Genomic DNA, 21,356 nt, shown 5'->3' on the forward strand with positions numbered 1-21,356 from the left:
CTCTTTCTTTCTTTTCATTTCGACCTTTTAGTTCAGTTTTCGCTTTCATTGCCATTTTCATACATCTCTCTCTCTCTCTCTTCAAAAGAAGAATACTTGATTCAGATTCTTTTTTTCATGTTTCTTGTGGTTTTCTGTCGATACAGACTACTGTTCTTGAGACTGACTAATAACAGTTTTCTTTTCGATTTCTAAACTTTTCTGACTTAAGTTTCTGCATCATCTTCCTCTTTTTTGTCTTTAATCTGTTTTCCAATGGAAAAATGAATCTCTTTAAATGTATGTTGTTATGTATTTGAGAAAGCACTAATCTCTGTTCAGTGTGCTTTATTTGCACATGCAAGGGTGAATTTGTAAGTTAAAGATTTATTTTTGTGATCCTTGTTTTCTCTTGCACGACCTTAAATTACTGTTATTTCGACCAAATGGACGTTCATCCTAAAGCCTTTGATAGATTTAATTTCTTCTTTTCATGTCTTTCTTAATTTTGTAAATGTGGAGAGCAACTTTGTGATTAATTTTGTAATATAGAAAACATATAAAGATGCGAAAATAGTCCGTGTTTGTGCATGCCAATACAATGAATACAATTGGGTACAGACTCATGTAGAGATGGAAATGTCAGCATGAATCATATCTTTCACATATTAGTATGACTTATCAGCATTGCTCATGATCCTTGTACCGCACTTTCTATTCTGAGTCTCTCTAACACATTATATCTCTTTCAAATGTATAGAAATCTGGTAAATTTCACCAAAGAATGCCGACTTGTGATGCTTTCCACATTCTGGTAAGTCTATGTCTTTTGCTAACTGCAATGCATAATGTCTTCTCTGTTAGAATGTAATCTGTGAATACCAAATGTTGAATAATTTAATAGACTTAAACTGAAAAAAAATGTACCTGTGTGTGAGTAGAACTGTAGAAGGATATCAGCTTTATGTTTGTTTAGGCTCTTGCATTCATCTTTGATGATTTGATCTTTGGCCCTCAGGAAAGTATAGGACAGAGGGGAAACACCCACTTTTCTGAAAAACCATCAGATGGAATTCTCAGTGAGGAAGAGTTGAATGCTGCTGAAGCTTTATATGAACTGGCTAATGGGGTAACTACCACAATGCCAGAAGCTAAGCTGGGGAAGAGGAAATCTTTGGGAGATGGCTCTACACGTGGATCACGGAGAAAAGTTAAGTGTTTTAGCCCAGTCAATGGTGATGCTAATTATCATAACAGCTCTTGCGTTCAAGATTTGTGCAATAATGCCATTACAGAGAGGTTAAGTAGACAGAACTATTTGCGTACTGCACCAGAGAAACTCAGCACTGGAACTTCTTCCAGGTGCCGATGCTCTCTAGTCAGATCACATCTCCGACCTACTTTCAATTCAGAAACAATAAAAATCCCATCAGGAAATGGTTTTCAGCTCTCCCCTGTTGTTAGTCCAACGCACCCTGCTGAGTTTTCATTCTCCGTTATACATCTCATTTCTGCTGTTCAAGCTGCATTAACCACTCCACTCCCAGTAGAGCATGCACTTAGGTTTGGACAACCTCTTGACTGTAGCAACCAAATGATCAACGATAAAAGCCCTGTTGGTATCGTCTATTACAAAGAAATTAGGGAAGAGAACCTGCCTTTTCTTGACATTAATCAAATTGTGCAGCGTGTGAGATCCAAGCCTGGAGATCCTCGTATTCTGCTGTGTCAGGAGCCACTTATAGAATTAGTAAAAGGAGTCCTGAAGATATTTTCATGGGAACCGCTGGCAGTATATGACAGATTGAGGAAAAAATGGCAATGGATAGGTCCAGCACCTTGCAGTTGGAAACATGAAAACCATAACATGGGTTGGGGTCTTCTGCAAGAAAACCTATTGAAGTTGGTAAACCAGTTTTCCATCTGGCTGAGAAGAATGCAGCCGATACTAAAGCTCGTTGCAGGCCTTCCTGAACCTCCTCGGGAGTTGATGCGAGAGAAAGACTTCCATACAAGATTCAACAACAGAAAAAGGTTAAACGAAAGTACAATCGGCCAAAGTTGCAAAGAAATAAGAGCGTATTTCCATAGGGAAGAAGCTATAAGGTACATGATTCCTGACAGCGGTTTTCTGTATACCTCCTTGGATGGTAAAAAATCTGCAGTGGCACCACTGAGAAAGAATCACAGCAATAAAGCATTTGCAAAATCTCGTGGTCATTACATATTTAAGGCCAACCGGCCACCTCAGTTTTCTTTGCTTAGTCTTGTGAGGGATGCAGCAACAAGATTGCCTGGAGGTATGGGAACAAGAGCTGATATCTGTGATTTAATAAGAGACTCACAGTATGTTATTGAAAATATATCAGAGAAAACAGTGAAGCAAATTGTGAGTGGAGCTCTGGATAGGTTACACTGTGAAGTTGATCCTTCTGTAGCGTATATTGGAAAATGGGGTTTGTGGCTTTACTTGCACCAAGATAGAGAAGATGAAGATTTTGTCGAATATGATACTTCTATGAAAACCAAGGGGTCTACATCTGATGCAAATTGAGCATTTGTCCAGAATTTCCAGTAGAGATGACTTAATCGGACGTTAGTGTAGCACAGAAACTGCAATATGTTTCTGAAACAGCAGAATTTTGACTTGAGAATTGGCATATCATGTGCATGAAAAGCTGCCAACTTCCAAATGATGGCTTTTGAAATTGGAAATTTGTGTATTAAGTGCTAGGTTTTTTGTTAGTGCAGGATGATTTGACAAACCATGATTGAGGAATTATTATCACTTTATCCCCGCATTCATTTTGTTTATCAATTGTCAGTTGTAATTCTTGGTTTCTTTCTATTACCATACCTCATGAAAATGTCAAAGAACAGAAATTGAAATCAGATCATCAGCATCATGCTCTAGTTCAGCAATTTATAAATCACTGAAGACAACTTGCACAATTATCATCATTTCAAAACCTGATGTCATGATAGTCCAAGGTTATTGGATTGCATTTGCAACTCTATCTGCATATGCTTGATTAAACACTTTGGTCTGGATCAAGAATTTGCAGTAACGAAGACAAGCATGTATTAATCATTCATCATAAACAAAAATTCAATATCGACCTGAAAACAGCCCCCAGTGAACCTCCACAAGGAAAAAGCAATTAGTATGACCACGCTTTTTGTAAAAAATATCTCCAGTCTTGAAAAAAATCAATGAATAGCATTTACATAGTATTACAACTTACTGCATATCTACCATGTAATTCCTATACAGTACAATTCGACTTATAGTTGTTTCTTTTGGGTAGGATAAACATTTGCTTAGAGTTAATTGTTTCTTGATGGATAAGGGATTTGACTTAGAGTTATTGTTTCTTGATGAATAAGGGACTGGGCTTAGAGTTATTGTTTCTTGATGAATAAGGGACTGGGGATATTGCTGTTTGCCTGAACAGGTTTTGGCATAGGGATATTATTGATTGCCGGAACAGGATTCGGCTTGGGGATATTGTTGTTCGCCGGAAAAGGATTTGGCTTAGGAATATTGTTGTTCGCCGGAAAAGGATTTGGCTTAGGGATATTGTTTGTCGGAAGAAGATTTGGCTTAGGGATATTGTTGGTTGGCTTAGGGTTATTGTTGTTTGCAGGAAAAGGATTTGGCTTAGGGATATTCAAGTTGTTGGGCATACTTGATAGCAATGCACCGGTAAAGGGGTTGACGCCGCGGGTTCCGCCGGAAGGACTGTATTGGCACACAACGTAGACACCCTTCTGGTTATCGCAGTAAACAGCGCCACTGCAGCCGACCTGTGTTGTGCTGCTCCATATCACATTCAAGTAATGCCCGCATTCGCAGCCCTCTCTTTCCATCTCGCACTTACAGGCGTTGGCATTGTGATCGTAGTTATTGGACTCGTTGAACCACCTCTGCACCACATCCGTCGGGGTGAACTCCTTGTAGTTCATCCAGTAAATGTTCTCTCCTTGTTTGTTGGGAGAGTGCAGCCGGTAGTTGCAGTCCCCCCGGCGTTGCATCGCCCATGCGTGTGCGCTCGCCGTCAGGCTGGCGCTCCAACCGAGTGGCGGTGTGTTCACCTTCCGCCTGAAGTCGTTGTGGGCCTTCACATACGCCTGTTGCTCCCAGTTTAAGACCGGCACGAACACAGGCACTGGTGGGAGGGGCTTCACCGGCTGGCGCCTCTTCAGCTGGCTTCTCGGGGTGGAATGCACCACCTCCGCCCCCGCGGAGGCGGCTAGCGCGGCCGTTATAATGAAGAAACCGAGAAATATCGTAACATTTGGCATTGGGCCGTTCTCTCTCTCTTGCTTCCTTCTGGTTAGCGGTGGAACTGTTTGGACCCCGCCACCGCCGCTGCCGGAGGAGGAAAGCAACGCCATGCGAAGTAATGGTGTGTTTGGATGAAGAAATGTGAATTTAGCGTAGCCTGAAAGGGTTGTTTGTTTGTTGGTTGAATGATGGGTTTTTAAGCAACTTCCATCTGCATTCCCATCGTTAACAGTGGAAGTTAAAACGGTCAATGCATTAACACCAAATTTAAAGCCCATCCACATATCACTTCACTCCTCTCTTCCAATCATTATCCAACTCTACCTTTTTGCTTTAACTTCCATTCATTTTATTAATACTAATTAGGAATCATTACACATTTACACCATCTCGTCTTTTTATGTTTGGTATAATTATTCATAAATATTTTAAAATTTTTATTTAATTTTTTTGTTTAAAAAATATATCCCTCATTTATATGTTGATATTAGCAAAAAGATTGAATAAATACTCATATTTATTTATTATTGATTTATTCTACGTTAAATAATTTTTTTTAACCAAACTATCGTTATATATGTCGTTAGAGGTATGAACTTTTTTTGTCTCATTTATGATTTAAATAAATAATAACAATTGTTAATAGTTGGTGATTAATTGTTAATTGATATGAAAATCAACGGAATCGATCTAATGGGTAAAGTCGGTTACCGGCCCAACCCGACGTCATTAAGGTACAACCTTTAACTGCAAAGCGAACAACCCAACATCACAACGACCTTTGAAAAACGCGCGAAGCCGATTCTCCCCCTTCCTGATTGCTCTATCTGCACGCCAGCTGTTGACCTCAAAGGGAGAACCAAAACCCTGCCTAAGCACTGTGTTCGATCTAATTAAACAGTTTGGATTTCTTTTACTCTGTCGATTGATCGTAGTTTGCGGGCAGCAAGGATCACCGTGCCGATGATCCGTCGTCTTTTCAGACCTAGGGTTTCTTGTGTGTTGTTATTGTTATGTTCGATTGTCCTAAGCTACTCTACAGGTAAGTTTTTTCCTCATTCAATATGAGAATTCTTTCCGTTGATAGTTGCTATATTATGATTCATTGAAAATGATAAATAACTACGCAGTCATGGGTGGTGTGTGCTATTGGTGAAATTAGTGATTTTGTTGAAAAAACCAAATTTTGAGAGTTTAACTTTTGTTTTAATTATCGAGCAAATCTGTTGCACCTGATAGAAAAATGTAGTGTGGTTATCGGAGAATAAGGAAAACGACTTTGTAATTTAGCTTCTCATTGTACAGAGTCACCTATGTCTTTTCACGAATAAAAATGTCTGCCTGAGATTGTTGTGGAACTGAAAGTGAACGGGTACAGACACACACTAGGATACATAGTGTAAATCTACGTGTATATATATGCTATTCTTTCGTGGACACACCACTGTTGGGTTGATAGTAATCCTTCTTCTCCATTTTCTGTCTCTAGCAGTAGTATCAGCTGCAGTTGTTACCCTTGATTCCATAGAGATATTCAGAACCCATGAATGGTTCCCATCCAAGCCGACGGTTTATTTCCAGTGCAAAGGGGAGAACATGACAGTTTTACCTGATGTGAAAGAAAAACATGTCTTTTACTCATTTAAAGGTGAAGAGTCCTGGCAGGTAAAGGGTTTATTACGAGAATCTAACAAATTAGTTGTGATAGTTGGCTAAGGTTCTGGACATGAGGGTGCAGGTTGAAATTCTCTTGTACGATTTAGATAGTGGTGCTGGTAAATCTGCTGCAATTTATGTTTCCTTCTTGAAAATTGCAGCCCTTACTTCATGAAAATTGTCAGGCTTTCTATATTTCTCTAGTTTGTGGAACTCTGACATTTTTAGTTCTCATTACACTAAGAGAGTTTCTTTGCCTATTTGGCTGGTCTTCTCTGCTATAAATTATTCATAATCACTGCTGGAGTTTATCATAGGACGAATTATCTTATGGAATAAAAATTGTGTGATCCTGCAACCCCTGTTAAAGGATTCTTCCTGACATTTTTAGTGACACAAATACTTTATACAAGTATCTCATTATGCATCTGAAATTTGTATTGTGATCTGAGTGGTTGGCTACTTCATGTTACATCAATTGTTGGCTATGGTTGTTGGAAACTGGTTACTCTGGACAGGTAGATTATGATGTAATTTCTGGATTCGGGTGTGTATTGAATGTTTAGTCTTAATGATGTTAATATGCTTGTGATCTTTCCAGCCTCTAACAGAACTTCAAGATATAAAGTGCAAGCGTTGTGGATTCTATGAGAAGGACACTTTCGTACCCAATGATGTATTTGACGAGTGGGAATTTTGTGCATCGGATTTCATGAGGTCAGATGGGAGATACATTCATTACAAAGAGAAAGAGCTCAATGCCACATTTCTATGCCCAGAATGTGTCCGACTTGGAGGCGGTAAGTCTTAATTCTATCAGAGTTTCCGTCATCTCTTGTTCACCTTTTCATGTGGTCTATCATCTATCGCGCTAAGCCGTTACTTTCACAAGATTGTGATTCAGATACTTTCTGAACCTACTTAATGTTAGCATAAGATGTTGATCTTGACCACATGATGGGCCAACAGATATATTCTCTGTCCCGAGTCCCCTAATTCTAAATGTCTGTGTGACGCTTTTCTGTGTTAAACTTGAACAAGGGCTGTTCTTGTAAATAGGATCAAACAATGATGATAAAATGGTTGATTTGCATTTGTTTTCCAGCTTCAAATCACTCATCCAAATCAAACAATAGCCCGAAGGAGATGCATTGGGCTGTGATTCTGGTTATCTGTGCTTTAGTCTCAGTTGTATTTATTGCTGGCTTCGTAACTGCATACAAGTACTGGCAGAAAAGAAAGAAGCAGCAAGAGCAGGCAAGGTTCCTGAAACTGTTTGAAGAAGGTGATGACATTGAGGATGAATTGGGTATCGGCCCCCTGAGCCATATAGTTTGAGTTGTTCCCCTTTATACTTGTGCCTCTTTAACTTCATGTGTATAGCAAAGTTCTCAACTACCAATTGACAATCCAACTAGGCATAGTTTGCATGATTCCCCTGTACAAAATTAATGCATCGCATGGCCATGGATTTTTGGACACACAAAACGCAAGAACTACAGACGACTTGTATATGTTCCATGATTTTGGAGAATCCAAAGGAGAAATGGCATTATCAGCGTATCCTTTATTGTCTTTACAAGAAGTTCGAGATCCCCTAGATTACAATCAAAATGCATGTATTCCATTACCTGTGTTCATCGGCCAAGCAAAAACTAAGAAAAAGGTGATCTCCCAAGAGGAGAAAAAGAACCAACTGCTTTCTGACTCATCATCTGTAACTGAGCTAGTAACCAAAGATTGACTCGTATAATATCGACGCCCCCCAGGCATTCCAGCTGCTGTACGGAATAATTTTATCCTCAGTATCATCATCCCCAAAGCCCAAACCAGTGAAGTCAGCCCACTGATTTTTAGTGTAATCGGAGTGCATGTCCTCGTTGTAGCCATAGCAACTGTGGTTCTTGTCTTCATCATACAGAGGACTTCCTTCTTTCTCGAAGCTGCTCCCATATGTTCCATAGCTTCCATACCCTTCGCTAGAGTGGCTTTCATTTTCTCCCCACTTGCCCCCAAAGTAGGCCTCAAGCCAGATTCTACTGCTATCATATGGTGTCTCTGTTCCTCTGTCATCTTGATTAGCCACTCCATCGGTGTCCAGAGAGCAGCTTGAATAGTCGCCAACCTCATCATAAGTCAAGTAGAAAGAATCATCATAGGATCCCTCTTCTGAAGAGAGAACCTGTTCTCCGTATAACCAACAATCGCCATAGACACTGTCGGGCAAAGTCAAATGAAATGATTTGTTGCTGAGAAAACCAGAATCGTTATACAGCAGAATGCTGGATTCTTGCATTGCAGCTTGTAGAAGAGAAGTTACGAGTATTTTAGAACTTCAGAGAGCAGAGCAAGGGTTGTTATATAGGATTGATGCCCCCCCCCCCCCCCCCCCCCCCCCCCCCGCCCCCCAAAGGATTTACCATAGAATAGCCACAATGCCGTGGCATGTTGTCCGAAAGAAATTTTGGAATATATTCCCGAGTATGAAAACGAATTGTGACAGATAAAGCAAAATACCACACCTACTCTTCAAGAAAGCACCCATAAGGATGCATTCAACTTGCGTAATCACGGTTAGTGGAAAAGAATTAGTCCAGACTCGATACGCTTCTGCATCCAAAATTTTCAGAGGCGAGTTAGGCCGCCCATTCTTCTGGTGATTGGCTGTCTTACTACAAAAATAATTTTTGGCCCCGAAATTCCATGCGGCTTTTCTTTCTATCAAATATACATAGTTCAGAATCTTATTCAGGATTCTGAAACTACTCATTTCTCAGCATAAATGTGACTCTGGAACGTAACGCAACTCAAGTATGTCGAATTCTGTATTAAACTAACTTGCCAGAAATGATTCGATTCGATAACTATCTAGGATGTTGACGGGAGAACAAAGACCAAAAGCGGGAAAAAGCATCTTTCCACAATAAAGTCGGATTGCCTTGGCATCTTGTGCTAAAGAGACTACAGCAGGCAAGATGATCTCGATGATGCCAATAAGTGAGAGGGAACCATACTGACTCCCACGTGAGCAACTCTTGATTGCATGAAGTTGAGAAGGGACCTCATCTGCTCATTGAACCAACAACCTTGTAAGTTACCGAATCAACCACACCATTTCAGTAGAAAGCAGATCAATATCTTAGTCGGTCATTGTTTTGCCATCCCTGTTTCTCCTCGTGTTAGAAGTAGGATGTTGAACATGTCAAATACCGAGCTTGTATATGATTGTTCTCCATTCTCCCATCATTGATGCTCAAATGGAAACCACAAGCTGAAGAGTTAAACGATCGAGGTGACGACAAGGATGAAAGCAATAGAGACAGCATTTAAAGATTTTAGAGCTCCATACAATATGGTCAAGCTAAAAATACATATGCAGATTGCAAAGGGTGAAGACGTCCATGGTTCCTCATTTTCCAAAATAGGATAGAAGCTAGCGTTTGGTACCTTTATCCTCAAACATAGACAGCAACTAAAGTGCAGAACATCAAACGTAAGTAGAGATCAAACAACCCTAGTAACCACACCACACTTCCTATCACCTTCATCATGCATTCAAGGAGATTCGCTGCCTCGGGGAGAGCGCACTGTATCATCATCTTCAACAGGACTCCTGTCATCCCTCGGGCTCCTGTCATCCCTTGGGCTAGGGCTGCGATTGCGCCCGTTTGCAGCATAAGGGCTCTCATCATACCTCCTAGCTGCAGGGCTCACAGGGCTTCGGCTGGTCTCCTTAGGGCTGTCACTGTTATACCCATCTTGCTCCTTCTCCATTCTAGCTCTACCAGGTGAAGGGCTTCTCTCTCTTGGGGCATCTCTATCGGGAGTTGCACTGCGCTTCCTTGTCTTAGGGGGAGAAGAACCCCTCTTTGGCTCAGGGCTTTCCGCTCCTGGACTCCTTGATCTCCTTTCTTTATACTCAGCATCACGGCCTCTTCTTGCAGGTGACCTTGACCGGCTGTGCAATCATTGAACCAAGTGTGAAAATTAAGTCCAAAATTTTCATGACATAATCAGATTTTGAAACTAATCCGAAGCTAGACATTCTGAAACCATTAAAAAAAAAAAAACCTTACCTGTAGCTACGACTTCTGCTGAAACTTCGACTCCTACTCCTGCCACGGCGGGGCGAACGTGACCTCACAGGCGACCGTGAATAACTTCTACCGCGTCCACTAAAGCATCATGAAAAGACAGAAAACATCTAGCAATTAGCAATTTGCAAGGTTTTTACCGGATTTCATAACAGATGAATCAAGTGAAGGTCAGCACATTCAGTAACACACAAACAATTGAAAAAATCTTGTGCAAGCAAAGCAACTAAAACATAAGATCAACAGCCTACCCAACAAAACATACCTCAGTTTCTTGGGGCTGTTCTGGCAGTTTCTTTCAATGTGACCTCTTTCCCCACAGCGATAACATTTATTTTTCCAGTCTCCAGCCTTGCAATCTCGAGCCCAATGGCCATCAATGCCACAATTGAAGCAGCGCCCAGAACCTGGAGCAGGACCTCTGCCCACATACTCTCGAACTCCCCCAGGTCCACGTGGCACCTGTATCCATATTGTTTAATTTCAGAGATAAATTTTCACAAGCAACGAAACCAGATTATAACATCCACACATACTAACGCATTCTTGAACAAATAAACAAATGGTAATTGATTCGGCTGAAAACCTCAATCAGCAAATACAAATCCACCAAACAAACACAGCATCAACATATCCTCATCTTGAGATGCCATTCTTTACCAGAAATTCCCAAAAACAACCGCAAGGAATTAATCAGGAAAGGTTCAAGAGTAACTTACTCCCTTGGCAAATTCCACGATGATACGCCGTCCATCAACATCTCTCCCGTCCAAGTTATATCTTGCATCATCAGCATCCCGTGGGTCACTGAACTCCTGTATAGTTTTAAAGGAAGGAAAAGCCAACACAAGAAACCATAGTGTGTAATTTACAAATCACCCTATCAGCTTAAACTTAGAATGACAAGACATGATGTCTTAAATATTCATAAGCAACAAGAGAGAGTGCTGGTACATACGACAAAGGCGTAGTCTCGCTTCATATCCACATCGCGTACTCTGCGGAAATGGTTTCCAGAAACAGTAAGGCCATCATAACTACTTACGCACTGCAGTGCATGAAACTTGGTCCTCAAGACGAACTAAACACCAGTTTGATTGTTGCAAATTCCATAAAAACATGCAAAGACAACACAGAAAATCGCCAAAGGCTTCTAACAATCGCCAAGAAATTCCACCAAGTCCACCCTCTCACAATTGACCACCAGGTCAGGCAAAGTCCACCCTCCCACCATTGACCACCAGGTCAGGCAAAGGCTCAGAAAACCTTCAACAGAACCATTAAAGTCAAACTCAAAAGAACCTAGGTCACATTGTTCCTTCACAAATAACAAGATTACAAAGATGCCCAAGCAAGAACCAGGCCTGCAAAGCAACTATGTTCTTACTGAGGTGAGCAGCAAAACTATACCCTACAGCGGGAGATCTCTGATGTAGAACTAAGATTGAGGGAATAATTACACATTGGATAAAGGTAAAAAAAAATCATTAACTATTAGTTACCTATACAACAAAAATAGAACATCCATGAAGACTGAAGCTTGGTTCACACCAAGGCATTCACTACATACATTTCAGTGAGACTAGAACTTTTAGAACCATTACATCATCCTGGTTCCCAATGCCAAAGGACCAAGAGGAGACACTTGAAAAATACTGTAAAGAAATTAAGACTATTATTACAAGAAAACATATTAAAACTTAAAACTCCACAAATCATACAGGGCGAGCTACACTTGTCCAGACCATGGTCACCAGAAGGTCAAGATAGAAGGAAAGTATCAGGACTCATTGTGAGGTGAGAAAGGATGAAGTATCAGAATTCCAATAACAACAGAAAATGATAACAAAAAGAATTCATCTATAGAGGAAAACCACATAAAATAATATGAACCCCAACAGCTATGGGTAAAACGCAGGTCCCACAGACATAAGGCGTCACTTTATCCATTCAGCAAGAAAAGCAGCTCAACAAACTGTACTGCCACACAAGATATGGCAATTAATTACCTTCCATATCTACTGAAGATGTGCTCCAAATCACGCGAACGGGTCCTTGAAGACAAGTGGCCAACATAGAGGCGAGTAGTGCTGCCATACCTATCTTCATAACGAGGCATCCTTGAGCTGCAGAATCAAATTTTGAAATCAACAATCAGAAGAGAGATGAAACAAGGCATGATGGTTAGATTTATACTATTGCAATAAGAGATGATGCATTATGAGAAAAGATAAAAACAAGGCTATGAAACTCACTTCAATAAGAGAGAATAAATGAATAAACCATAAGAGATATCATTATGGCCACTAAACCAAAGAAACAAAATACAGCATCCCCCCCCCCCAACCACACCACCCCAACAAAAAGGTGTCCCTTTTCCCTTTATGGTGGGATGCGAGAGAGGGTGCTGAAGTGCGTAAACAAATCGATTCTTATAGAAATAATATTTCATACACCTCAGAAAATACTCCCATAGATTTTTAAGCAATAGAAATGAGAACGACCAAGAGGGCAATTCAGTTAAAACAATTCCGCAACAAAATTAACTCCAGACCCTCCACAGAATAATTTCAAAAACAATAAAATGAATCCAATCATGAGACTCAACTTACACCTATACCAATGACCAGAACACAATTAAACAATCAGTAAAAACAAATTCGGAATCCATTCATCACTATAGAAATCACAAAAATTCACGCACAACGTGAACATACAGAAGCATGCGCATATACAAATTCAAATTCACAAAAACGCGTCGCAGACGTATGTAAATCCGTACAGCTAACCTTTCAGATGAAATTCAAATTCGGATTGCAACCCTAATTTCTAAGGACAGCGTGAAGAGAGTGAGCGTTGAGATCCCGATGGCTTTTTTATATGAGCCAACCGACATATTTGACGGCCAAGATTCATTAGTTGAATCTAAGGGTAAGAAATCAACACCGAGTGGGCCGGAGGGGGTGCCAGTCTTGTAGGCCCAATTACTTGATGATAAGAGGTCTCTCAGGCCCAAACTATTAGGCTACTCAATTATTTATTAAATTATATTTTAGGGTTAATTACATATAGACCTAAATTACCTCTTCTAAAAATGCAAATTACATTTTCTCTCAAAAATATTTTAGTCTCAAAAGTATTTTAAATTTACACTTACACCCCATTCGAAAATTCTCCATTTATACCTGGCCTTCTTCCACTAGGGTGTGGATAAAAAACACAGACGTTAGCAAAAGAAATTATATAAATTTTTTATTTTGCCACTCGTTTAACATTCTCATATATATTTTTGTACTTATTAAAAAAAATAGTATCTATATATGCAGTGAGGTTAAAATCATATATTTTTCTTCTTATAAGTATAAAATTAATAGACGAGAGTGTTAAATGAAGAGCAAAATTGAAAAATATCTAAATATTTTGCTAACATTGGTCATTTTTGTCCAAACTTTAACAAGAAAAAGTCAGATATAAATAATGAATTATCGAAAGGGGTATAAATATAATTTTAAAATATTTTGGGAAAAATGTAATTTCACAATTTTGGAAGGTATCTAAGTGTAACTAACTTTATATTTTATTTTATTTTTATTTACTTTAAAAAATCGGACTTTATTATTGAGTGGATCTGCCCCGGCCAACTTCGAGAGGACTTGAGACCCACCTGCCCCGGTTTTTTTATGCAAATCCGTCAGGACAAATCTAATCCGATAGACCCGATTATTTTGATGTTTTTTTTTCCCTCATTGCTCGTACCATGTTTTTATTATTCCATTTTTCCCTTTTCATTAATTTTATTCTTTAAAAAAATGGCCATATAGTAATTGTAATTTTTTTAATTATTTTAAAATTATATTTTTTTTCCTCTCAACCCACTACTCCATTTTCTCTCTCATGTTCTCCATATTTTTTGCCCTCACAAATTTTTATAATTTTAATAAACCCTGTTACAATTAATTTTTTCTCTCTCATATTCTCCATATTTATTTTTTCTTACAAGCTTTCATATTTTTAATAAACACACAATTGTAATTTTTTTCTTATTTTACTCCACATTTCTTTTTTCTCATATATATATATTTTTTTTATCACCTCACTATATTTTGTGTTTTTTTATATTTTTTTTCTTCATCTCACATTATAATTTTTTCTATGCTCGCGGAAATCGCTTTCAATAACAACTAGTATATATAAAAAATTCAGCATAGCGATTACAAATACAAATTATTCATCAAATATTCAAGTTCTCAAATATAAATGAAATTATTTTCTTAACAAAACATCCCAAACAATTCATTGCATTACACGTTAGTAACAATTTCTTAATCTTTCTCCTCATCAAATATTATTGGACGATTTTTTCATCAACTGTTGAACAAGTAGCTAATAAGATACAAATAAAATAATATAATATTTTATTAATATTTAAACTTTAGGACATTCAAATATGAGGAAAACGAGACATATTGATAAATTAAGATAAATAAATAAAATTAATATATATATATATATATGTTAGATCGAGGTGGGTCTTTAAGAAATCGGACAGGTTTTTAGGATTCAGGACCCGCCTCACTTTTATTTTTTGAATCTAAATTTGTCCCATTAGGGGATATGAGACGAGTTCTATTGGGTACGAATCCAATTGCCAACTCAAAGTACGATTTAACAAGATCTTGGATGTAGATATGATAGTTGCCCCCCTTTGATAAGGAATTAACTTAATTGGACGAATTCAATTAAAAAAAAAATTGTTTTCGAATCTAAGAATGTGAAGAATGATGAAGGAGAAAAGTTAAGTAATATATAGCATTTTTTTTCTAAATAATTGTTGCTGGAAATGATCAAACATAAGAACCGCATGTTGTTCTAAGTTGCTTAAACTATCCTCTCATGTGTTCTCCTTTCAGCCAAGAATCTAACAACTTTCATCACACAACTTCTTGCAACTAACATTAGAAACGAAGAAGACATACACGAACTAACTGATCAAATCTTACAACAAAGCAAATTAACAGATTGATCATGTCCTTCCATCCTCATCACCTTCTCTTATTCTTGCTCCCAATCAAGAGGGCAAAGTAGAACAGAACTCTGAAGAAAAACCCCAAAGCAATGGTGATCCACAAGCAGCTCCATTTGTCTATGTCAGTTACTCCACTCTGTTTCAGTATATCTGATCCTGTAGTTAAACATGTTGAGCTTGTGATGTTCATCCCCAGAGTCTTGCTCATTGATTTCAGAAGCTTGAGCTTCAGTGAGTCGGGCACTGCCCTCAGTGGTGAGCCATCAAACACCTGAATGCCCCTGACAAAGCACTTGGATGGATCGTCAAACTCGTTCTGCATCACCCCTTGATAAGGGTACTTCACTAGAGAAGCGTAGTGGAACCAGATCCAGTAAGATGGGATTCGGTCTCGGGTTATGAAGAATCCACTGAACAGCAAGAAATAGGCCAAAATGGCCACCACAACTGTGTAAGCCATCATCAGGTTGAAGATGATCCCGGAAAGGAACGTGACGAATGAGCTTCCGGCCCAGAAGGAAGCTAGGATGAAGATGAAGTAGAAGAGGAATCCAGACGTGCCGCCTGCTAATCCTACTGCCCAGTAAGTAGTGACAGCAAACGCGAGCGAAAGGATTAGCAGAGAAGGAATGGAGATTATTGATTGAGAGAGAACGTAAGACGAACGTCGGTAAGCGTTGTAAGCAGTTTCTCTCATGAAGATGTATCTTTCAAGGAGAAATACCGGTATGGCCTCAGCGCAGGTGTAGAAAGTTGTGGACATGGCAAAGGCGAAGAAGCCTAATCTTTCTTGAACACCTTTAGGTGAATTGTCAAGCCTCCAGAAGATGGTGGCGAGTATAATTCCAGTCACAAGAACTGCCCCAAATCTTGCTCCAAACAGCTCAGGAGCCCTTCTAGAGTTTGTGATTGCTCTGTCTGCTATGACAACCATTTCTTTCCAGAAAGGGTTCGCGTATTTTGGGACAGAAGATGAGAGGTTTGGGTCCATGTTTGTGGCTCCAGAAACCAGTTTCCCCATGGAAATGCTTGCACTTATGGCATCTTTGAGTGAGAGTTTTGGCCCTGTTGAGCTCCTGCTTAGGGGGTTTCTCTTCTGCCATGTCTTGTTGAAATCCACCAGATTCTTGGTTCCCCCAGGTGTGCTCTCCAGCTCTCGTATGTAATCAAGAGCAAATTCAGTTTTATCCTCATTTACGGGGATCGGCTTCCCGAACTCTGCAAAGAACTGGGGAAGAACCCCCGGAGCGCCACTGAACACCGTTTGGCCATGAGAAAGAATGATCAGACGGTCTAACAAGCTGAGGATTCTATAGCTTGGCTGGTGAATTGACAGGATAACTATACTTCCACTCTGTGCAATTCTCTGCAGGACCTTGACAACCATGTATGCGCTTGTGGAGTCGAGCCCTGAAGTGGGCTCATCAAGAAACAGTAAAATGGGATCGTGAATTATGTCCGTCCCGATAGAAACGCGCCTCCTTTCACCACCAGAAACCCCACGGTGGGCCTCGTCTCCGATCACAGTCTTGGCAGCGCTTCGCAGGCCTAATTGGTCTATCAGGGCCTGAACTCGGGCTTTCTTTCTGGATCTGGACATGGTTCTTGGAAGCCTGAATTCTGCTGAAAACATGAAGGTCTCCTCTACTGTCAACATAGGAAACAACAGATCATCTTGCATAACATATGCTGATATTACTTTGAGAAGCTTGGACTCCAGAACTTCACCGTTCAAAGTAACCGTTCCTTTGAGGCTTTCTCTGGCTATACGATCTGCCAAAGCATCAATCAATGTCGACTTCCCCGAGCCACTTGCCCCAAGAACCGCCATGATTTCACCTTCCCTCGCCTCTCCTGAGATATCATTCAGCAGAACTTTCATCCGAGACTTGTGCTCAATCAAGTTCCTATTATCGGGATTGTTAGTACTACTCCTGCTAAAACAGGCGGGCAGGACTTTTCGACGGACTTTGACACTATAGGTGAGGTTATGAAAGGAGAGAACAAAAGGCATCGAGGCTGCAGGCTGGAAAACAGGTTCACGGACATCAAGAACTTGGTGAGACGGCTCGACCGCCGAGTTACCAACATGCTGCAAAAGCTCACCAAGCGTGTGCGAAGAACTACGTTTGGGCTTTCGACTGAGTTCTTGGAGCTCCATGGTTTGCCTGGGGCCTAAAAAGGGCAGGTCACAGGCCATGGATAACTTATCGCATTCGGTGCTACGCATGAGCTTGCCAATGTCTTGCTCCTCGTACCCCAATTATAGCACAAGGGGAGGGGCGACTGTTGATACAAGTTGGCCAAAAATTTTGTGCTATCTTTTCAAGATTTGTATGAAGGAACAAGAAAAGGTGTTTTTTTGACTTAATTTATGTGTTGGAGCAAGAAATGCGTTTATGTATGTGATTTGTGAGTGCAATTTTGGTGGGTTTGTGTTTCGTGTGGAGTTGAGGTTTTTGAAAGTTGGCAAGTGTGGGGAGGATTAGGTGAGGAGTTGCACTGCCTTTAACAGTTTAGTTTGGGATCAGTACATAATATCTATGTTGTGAGTGATGCAGAGTCCAAGTCTTCTACTACAGACGTCACAGTTATACTACCAAGTCCACTATGAGGTTTCTTGTCCGACTTTTTTTTTTGCTTTTCTCATGCATCTTCGTGCTCTAATCAAGACATTGTGTGAGGGGATCAACTTTTAACCAATCCTACTATTTAGCTATCACCCAAACACTGCATAGCACGATACTTCTTCCTAATGTTAATATAGATTTTTTTTCTTACATAATTGAAGTTAGGAAATATCAAACAGTATGAATCATATCAAGTTAGTAATATTGATACATTTTTTCTAAGGTCCAAAATGAAGGAAGTGGGCCCCCTACTGATCAGCCCAATAGGACTACTCCTATTGGCCTACGAGTAAGGTACTAAATCCATGATTGTTATATTTATACAAACCTGTCAAGCCCAAAAAACAGGTCCAATTCAGTAGGATGACTCAGCAAATTGGGGATTCCATGTTGATGAACTCTCCACACCTCATGCCACATCATTCTAAAATATCTCCAATTGATTTCCTCTATATCCACGGAGGCGACCTGTTAAGGTATAAATAACAAACTCCTCAAATTGCAGGTTGATTGGGTAAGACAAATTCAAATGATCATATCTTCGTATAATTTGATTTTTTGTTAGTTAGTCAACAACTGCAGTTTTCTAATGTTATACATATTACCATTACAAATTCAAGAATTCTGCTCCAATGGTATAATCCAATTTGTAATTTTTGATCACTCACGCTCTATATTTTTCTCAGAAAATATCAAAGCTACGATCTCCGAGCTCATTTTTTGCATTGTACATGCTCATTTCCACCCGCATTTCAATACTTTATCACTTCACATCAATTATCGCACCATATTTTTATGTTATTTGCAAGTTTTCCCAATTCCTTTCTCAAAAAATCAATTACTAACCCTTATTTTGCAAATTAATCCTCCCTTAATCTTTATAATTTCCTTACAAATCTTTAGCTGTTAAACTCAGCTGTCATCAAATATGACAGACATTATGCAACCTGTCTCATTTACATCTTCTCATATTTTAACGATTTTTCTCAAGCATGATCAACCAGAAGCCTGAGTTACTTTAGCTCCAAAATTCCAATCAATAATTCAACTTTGGAACCACTGATGAGGGGATCAAATTTTCTAACACTTGTGTCTCTTTTGTGAACAAAATCCAACAAGTTTCCAGACACGCATGTCCGCTCCAATGAACGGAATGTCAACGAAATGTTTTATAATCAAATAATAAACATACATAGTATATAATTTCGTGAGAACATGGATTTACAGTAGGTAGAGGGTGTTCATCTACTGTCACCTTTTCTTTTGCGGGCTTAAATTAATAGAAATTTGTTGACTCTTTTATCCTTCTATCTTCTTGTTTTCTTTCCATTGCAACGATTCTTACCAGATTTTACGGCTTCCCAGAGTCGACAGACCGGCATATAAGATCTTTTATCGCACATTAGTATCATAATATCCTATGTAAGATTATAGAATAATTAGCCTTATTTTGATAAATTTAAAAAGATTTTCCTTTGTCTTAGAATCAAAGATAGACGATATTAGGGTGTTTTTTTGGTATTATACATCGCTTTTTAGAGAAAGTGGTCAGTGTGTTTAGCTGAACCAGCAAAAGAATTTCTCAAGATGTAGCAATCCACAAGAAATCTAAAACCTTTACGTCAAGTCTGTTTGTCCAGATGCCCCTCAATTCTTGTATTACATACCATTGGTTCTTCGATGCTTTCTAAGATTTCAACAGAGTAATAGAAATTGTAATAGAAAGAACAACCGTGTAACTTACAAAGCAGCTCTGCTTTAAGACAGTTAACAGTTTCAAATGAACTAATTAAGATACTCATGTGTAGTTAATTTGGGAATCCTAATAGCTAGAAAGCAAGTGATTAGTAACTAAGGTTAGGCGAATAATTCTTGAAAACTACTCTCCGGTGTGCCTTAATCTGACTTAGGTTTGGGTAAAATCGTCGGGCAGAGCGTCTACCATGCCTCCCAATAAACTTCAGGGCCTCATCGATTAAGATGACCGGAGAAGCAACGGCCAGAACAAGTATCCATTTGTTTAGGCCAAGGGGCACTATGGTACACACGTTCGCAAAAAATGGGACGTACATGATCACAAAGTGTAGGCCGAATGAGACTGACATGGCTATCAGCAGCCACGGATTGATCCATGGGGGCATCCCGAGTAGGCTAGTGTTCTCCTACAGGGCGTTTAGGGAATTGAACATTTCAATGGCAACCAACACGGATAGGGAGAGCGTTGTGGTTTTAACCTTGCCATGTTGCTTCAAGTAGTCACAAGAGTTGTTGTCAAAACGGAAGGTTTGAGCTCCGGCTGTGAAAGGCGAAACTGTAAAATTCGTCCAGGATGAGCACTTTTACCTCTCTGCCAGCAATTACTATGTCGGCTAGTTTCAGGGCCGGTGCATCGTTCACTCCATCACCTGTCATGGCGACCACTTCACCTGTCTTCTTTGAGAAACTTCACAATTTCTTGTTTATGTTTTGGCTCGGCTCTAGAGAACAAAAGGCCTCCACTTTGTCGGAGATGGGATCTTTTATCTTCAAGTCCTATGAATTCTTTCCCAGTCAAGCTTTTACAATTGATATCTTGTCCCTGTCCGAATGCACCTATGTCCCGGCATATAGCTTCAGCAGTATTCCTGTTATCTCCTTTGATTACTATAACTCGAGTCCCAGCAGCTCTGCAATCTTTAATGGAATGGAAAACCTCTGCACGAGGGGGGTCCTGAAGACATCAGAGCAATCAGTCTTGAACCGGTGAAAAGCTGTCAAGCTGCAAATTTGGGCTGGTGAAAAGACTAACCCTCAGCCCAACCAATCCGAAGAATGTAAGATCAGACTCTATTGAAGGATATTTAGATGGTTCAAGTAGAAGATTGTGAGCTGGATGATCTTCATTACCGTCATGTGTCAAAATCAAGAAGCTCATTTTTGCATGTGAAACCAAGACAACGCAAGGCACTAGTTGTCATTTCTTGTAGGTTTTGCAAAACGTTGGCCTTGGTATTTTGGTCCAACTTGACAACAGAACCATCTGAAAAAATGAACCATTTAGGAGGCAGTGATTGAAAATGTAACAAATTGAAGGAGAAGCATGGGAAGACTCACGTTACCTTGACCATCGACGATCTTTTTGCCAGATATAGAATTGGCTATGACGCCCATAGACTTCCTGTCTCGGTCAAATTCAAGAGTAGATGCAAGAAATGTGTTCAAGTGATCGAGCAACATTAATTCTTGCACTAACTCAAACAACTTGGTTCATCTGATTATGTAATCCCTGATCACTTTCCTGTTTTCTCTCTAGACATGTAATCCCAGCATTTTAATTGTGCGCCTACATAACGAATCATTCTTGCTGATTGATTTTTTCTTTATATATATATATAATCTTGCTGATTGATTTAATTATCTTGATTCTACTTAAATCATTACAACGGGATTGACTCAATTATTTTGATTATACCATAAGCACAACTAATTAAATAATTGTTTCATTGACGACGTCGACAGTTACGGAAGCAAATTTGCAGTCAAAGTAAGGCAGAGATGTAATGAGAGCAACATTTACAGTTGCTCGGGATGATTTAGTTTCCACTTGTATTGTGGCGAACCGATGATTTCGGCCAAGTCAAATTCCATTCATCGCTTTGTATGCATGCGTTGCCATCCATAGATACCCCCCCCCCCCTTCTCTC

At 39.6% G+C, this 21,356-nt stretch overlaps 6 protein-coding genes across 8 annotated transcripts; 2 read left to right on the forward strand and 4 right to left on the reverse strand.

Moving 5' to 3' along the window:
• LOC105174384 lies at positions 85 to 2,787 on the forward strand. The gene is made up of 2 exons (XM_011096473.2): positions 85 to 793; positions 998 to 2,787. Exons 1-2 carry the CDS (start codon positions 764 to 766, stop codon positions 2,531 to 2,533), a joined length of 1,566 nt encoding a protein of 521 aa, XP_011094775.1. The 5' UTR covers positions 85 to 763; the 3' UTR covers positions 2,534 to 2,787.
• LOC110012858 (STS14 protein-like) lies at positions 3,180 to 4,483 on the reverse strand. The gene has a single exon (XM_020697973.1). The coding sequence runs from the start codon at positions 4,375 to 4,377 to the stop codon at positions 3,382 to 3,384; it is 996 nt and encodes a 331-aa protein (XP_020553632.1). The 5' UTR covers positions 4,378 to 4,483; the 3' UTR covers positions 3,180 to 3,381.
• On the forward strand, positions 5,015 to 7,486 carry LOC105174387. Of its 3 annotated transcripts, none has more exons than XM_011096481.2 (4): positions 5,015 to 5,309; positions 5,757 to 5,932; positions 6,525 to 6,723; positions 7,029 to 7,486. In XM_011096481.2, the coding sequence occupies exons 1-4, from the start codon at positions 5,231 to 5,233 to the stop codon at positions 7,259 to 7,261; spliced, it is 687 nt and encodes a 228-aa protein (XP_011094783.1). In that variant the 5' UTR covers positions 5,015 to 5,230; the 3' UTR covers positions 7,262 to 7,486. The 3 variants fall into 3 exon arrangements, with proteins under 3 accessions (XP_011094783.1, XP_020553220.1, XP_020553219.1); XM_020697561.1 differs by having other exon boundaries at positions 5,016 to 5,309; positions 5,763 to 5,932; XM_020697560.1 differs by having other exon boundaries at positions 5,017 to 5,309; positions 5,760 to 5,932.
• LOC105174388 (serine/arginine-rich splicing factor RS2Z32-like) lies at positions 9,229 to 12,924 on the reverse strand. The gene is made up of 7 exons (XM_011096482.2): positions 12,807 to 12,924; positions 12,027 to 12,143; positions 10,976 to 11,015; positions 10,737 to 10,832; positions 10,283 to 10,479; positions 10,000 to 10,098; positions 9,229 to 9,881 (listed from the first exon to the last, which is right to left on the reverse strand). Exons 2-7 carry the CDS (start codon positions 12,134 to 12,136, stop codon positions 9,479 to 9,481), a joined length of 945 nt encoding a protein of 314 aa, XP_011094784.1. The 5' UTR covers positions 12,137 to 12,143; positions 12,807 to 12,924; the 3' UTR covers positions 9,229 to 9,478.
• LOC105174389 (ABC transporter G family member 20) lies at positions 14,802 to 17,462 on the reverse strand. The gene has a single exon (XM_011096483.2). The coding sequence runs from the start codon at positions 17,271 to 17,273 to the stop codon at positions 15,060 to 15,062; it is 2,214 nt and encodes a 737-aa protein (XP_011094785.1). The 5' UTR covers positions 17,274 to 17,462; the 3' UTR covers positions 14,802 to 15,059.
• LOC105174704 (calcium-transporting ATPase 4, endoplasmic reticulum-type-like) lies at positions 20,096 to 20,587 on the reverse strand. Its single transcript, XM_011096892.1, has 2 exons — positions 20,462 to 20,587; positions 20,096 to 20,383 (listed from the first exon to the last, which is right to left on the reverse strand). The coding sequence occupies exons 1-2, from the start codon at positions 20,585 to 20,587 to the stop codon at positions 20,096 to 20,098; spliced, it is 414 nt and encodes a 137-aa protein (XP_011095194.1).

This window comes from Sesamum indicum, linkage group LG11 (genome assembly GCF_000512975.1).
Source record: "Sesamum indicum cultivar Zhongzhi No. 13 linkage group LG11, S_indicum_v1.0, whole genome shotgun sequence".
In the NCBI taxonomy this organism is placed as follows: domain Eukaryota; kingdom Viridiplantae; phylum Streptophyta; class Magnoliopsida; order Lamiales; family Pedaliaceae; genus Sesamum; species Sesamum indicum.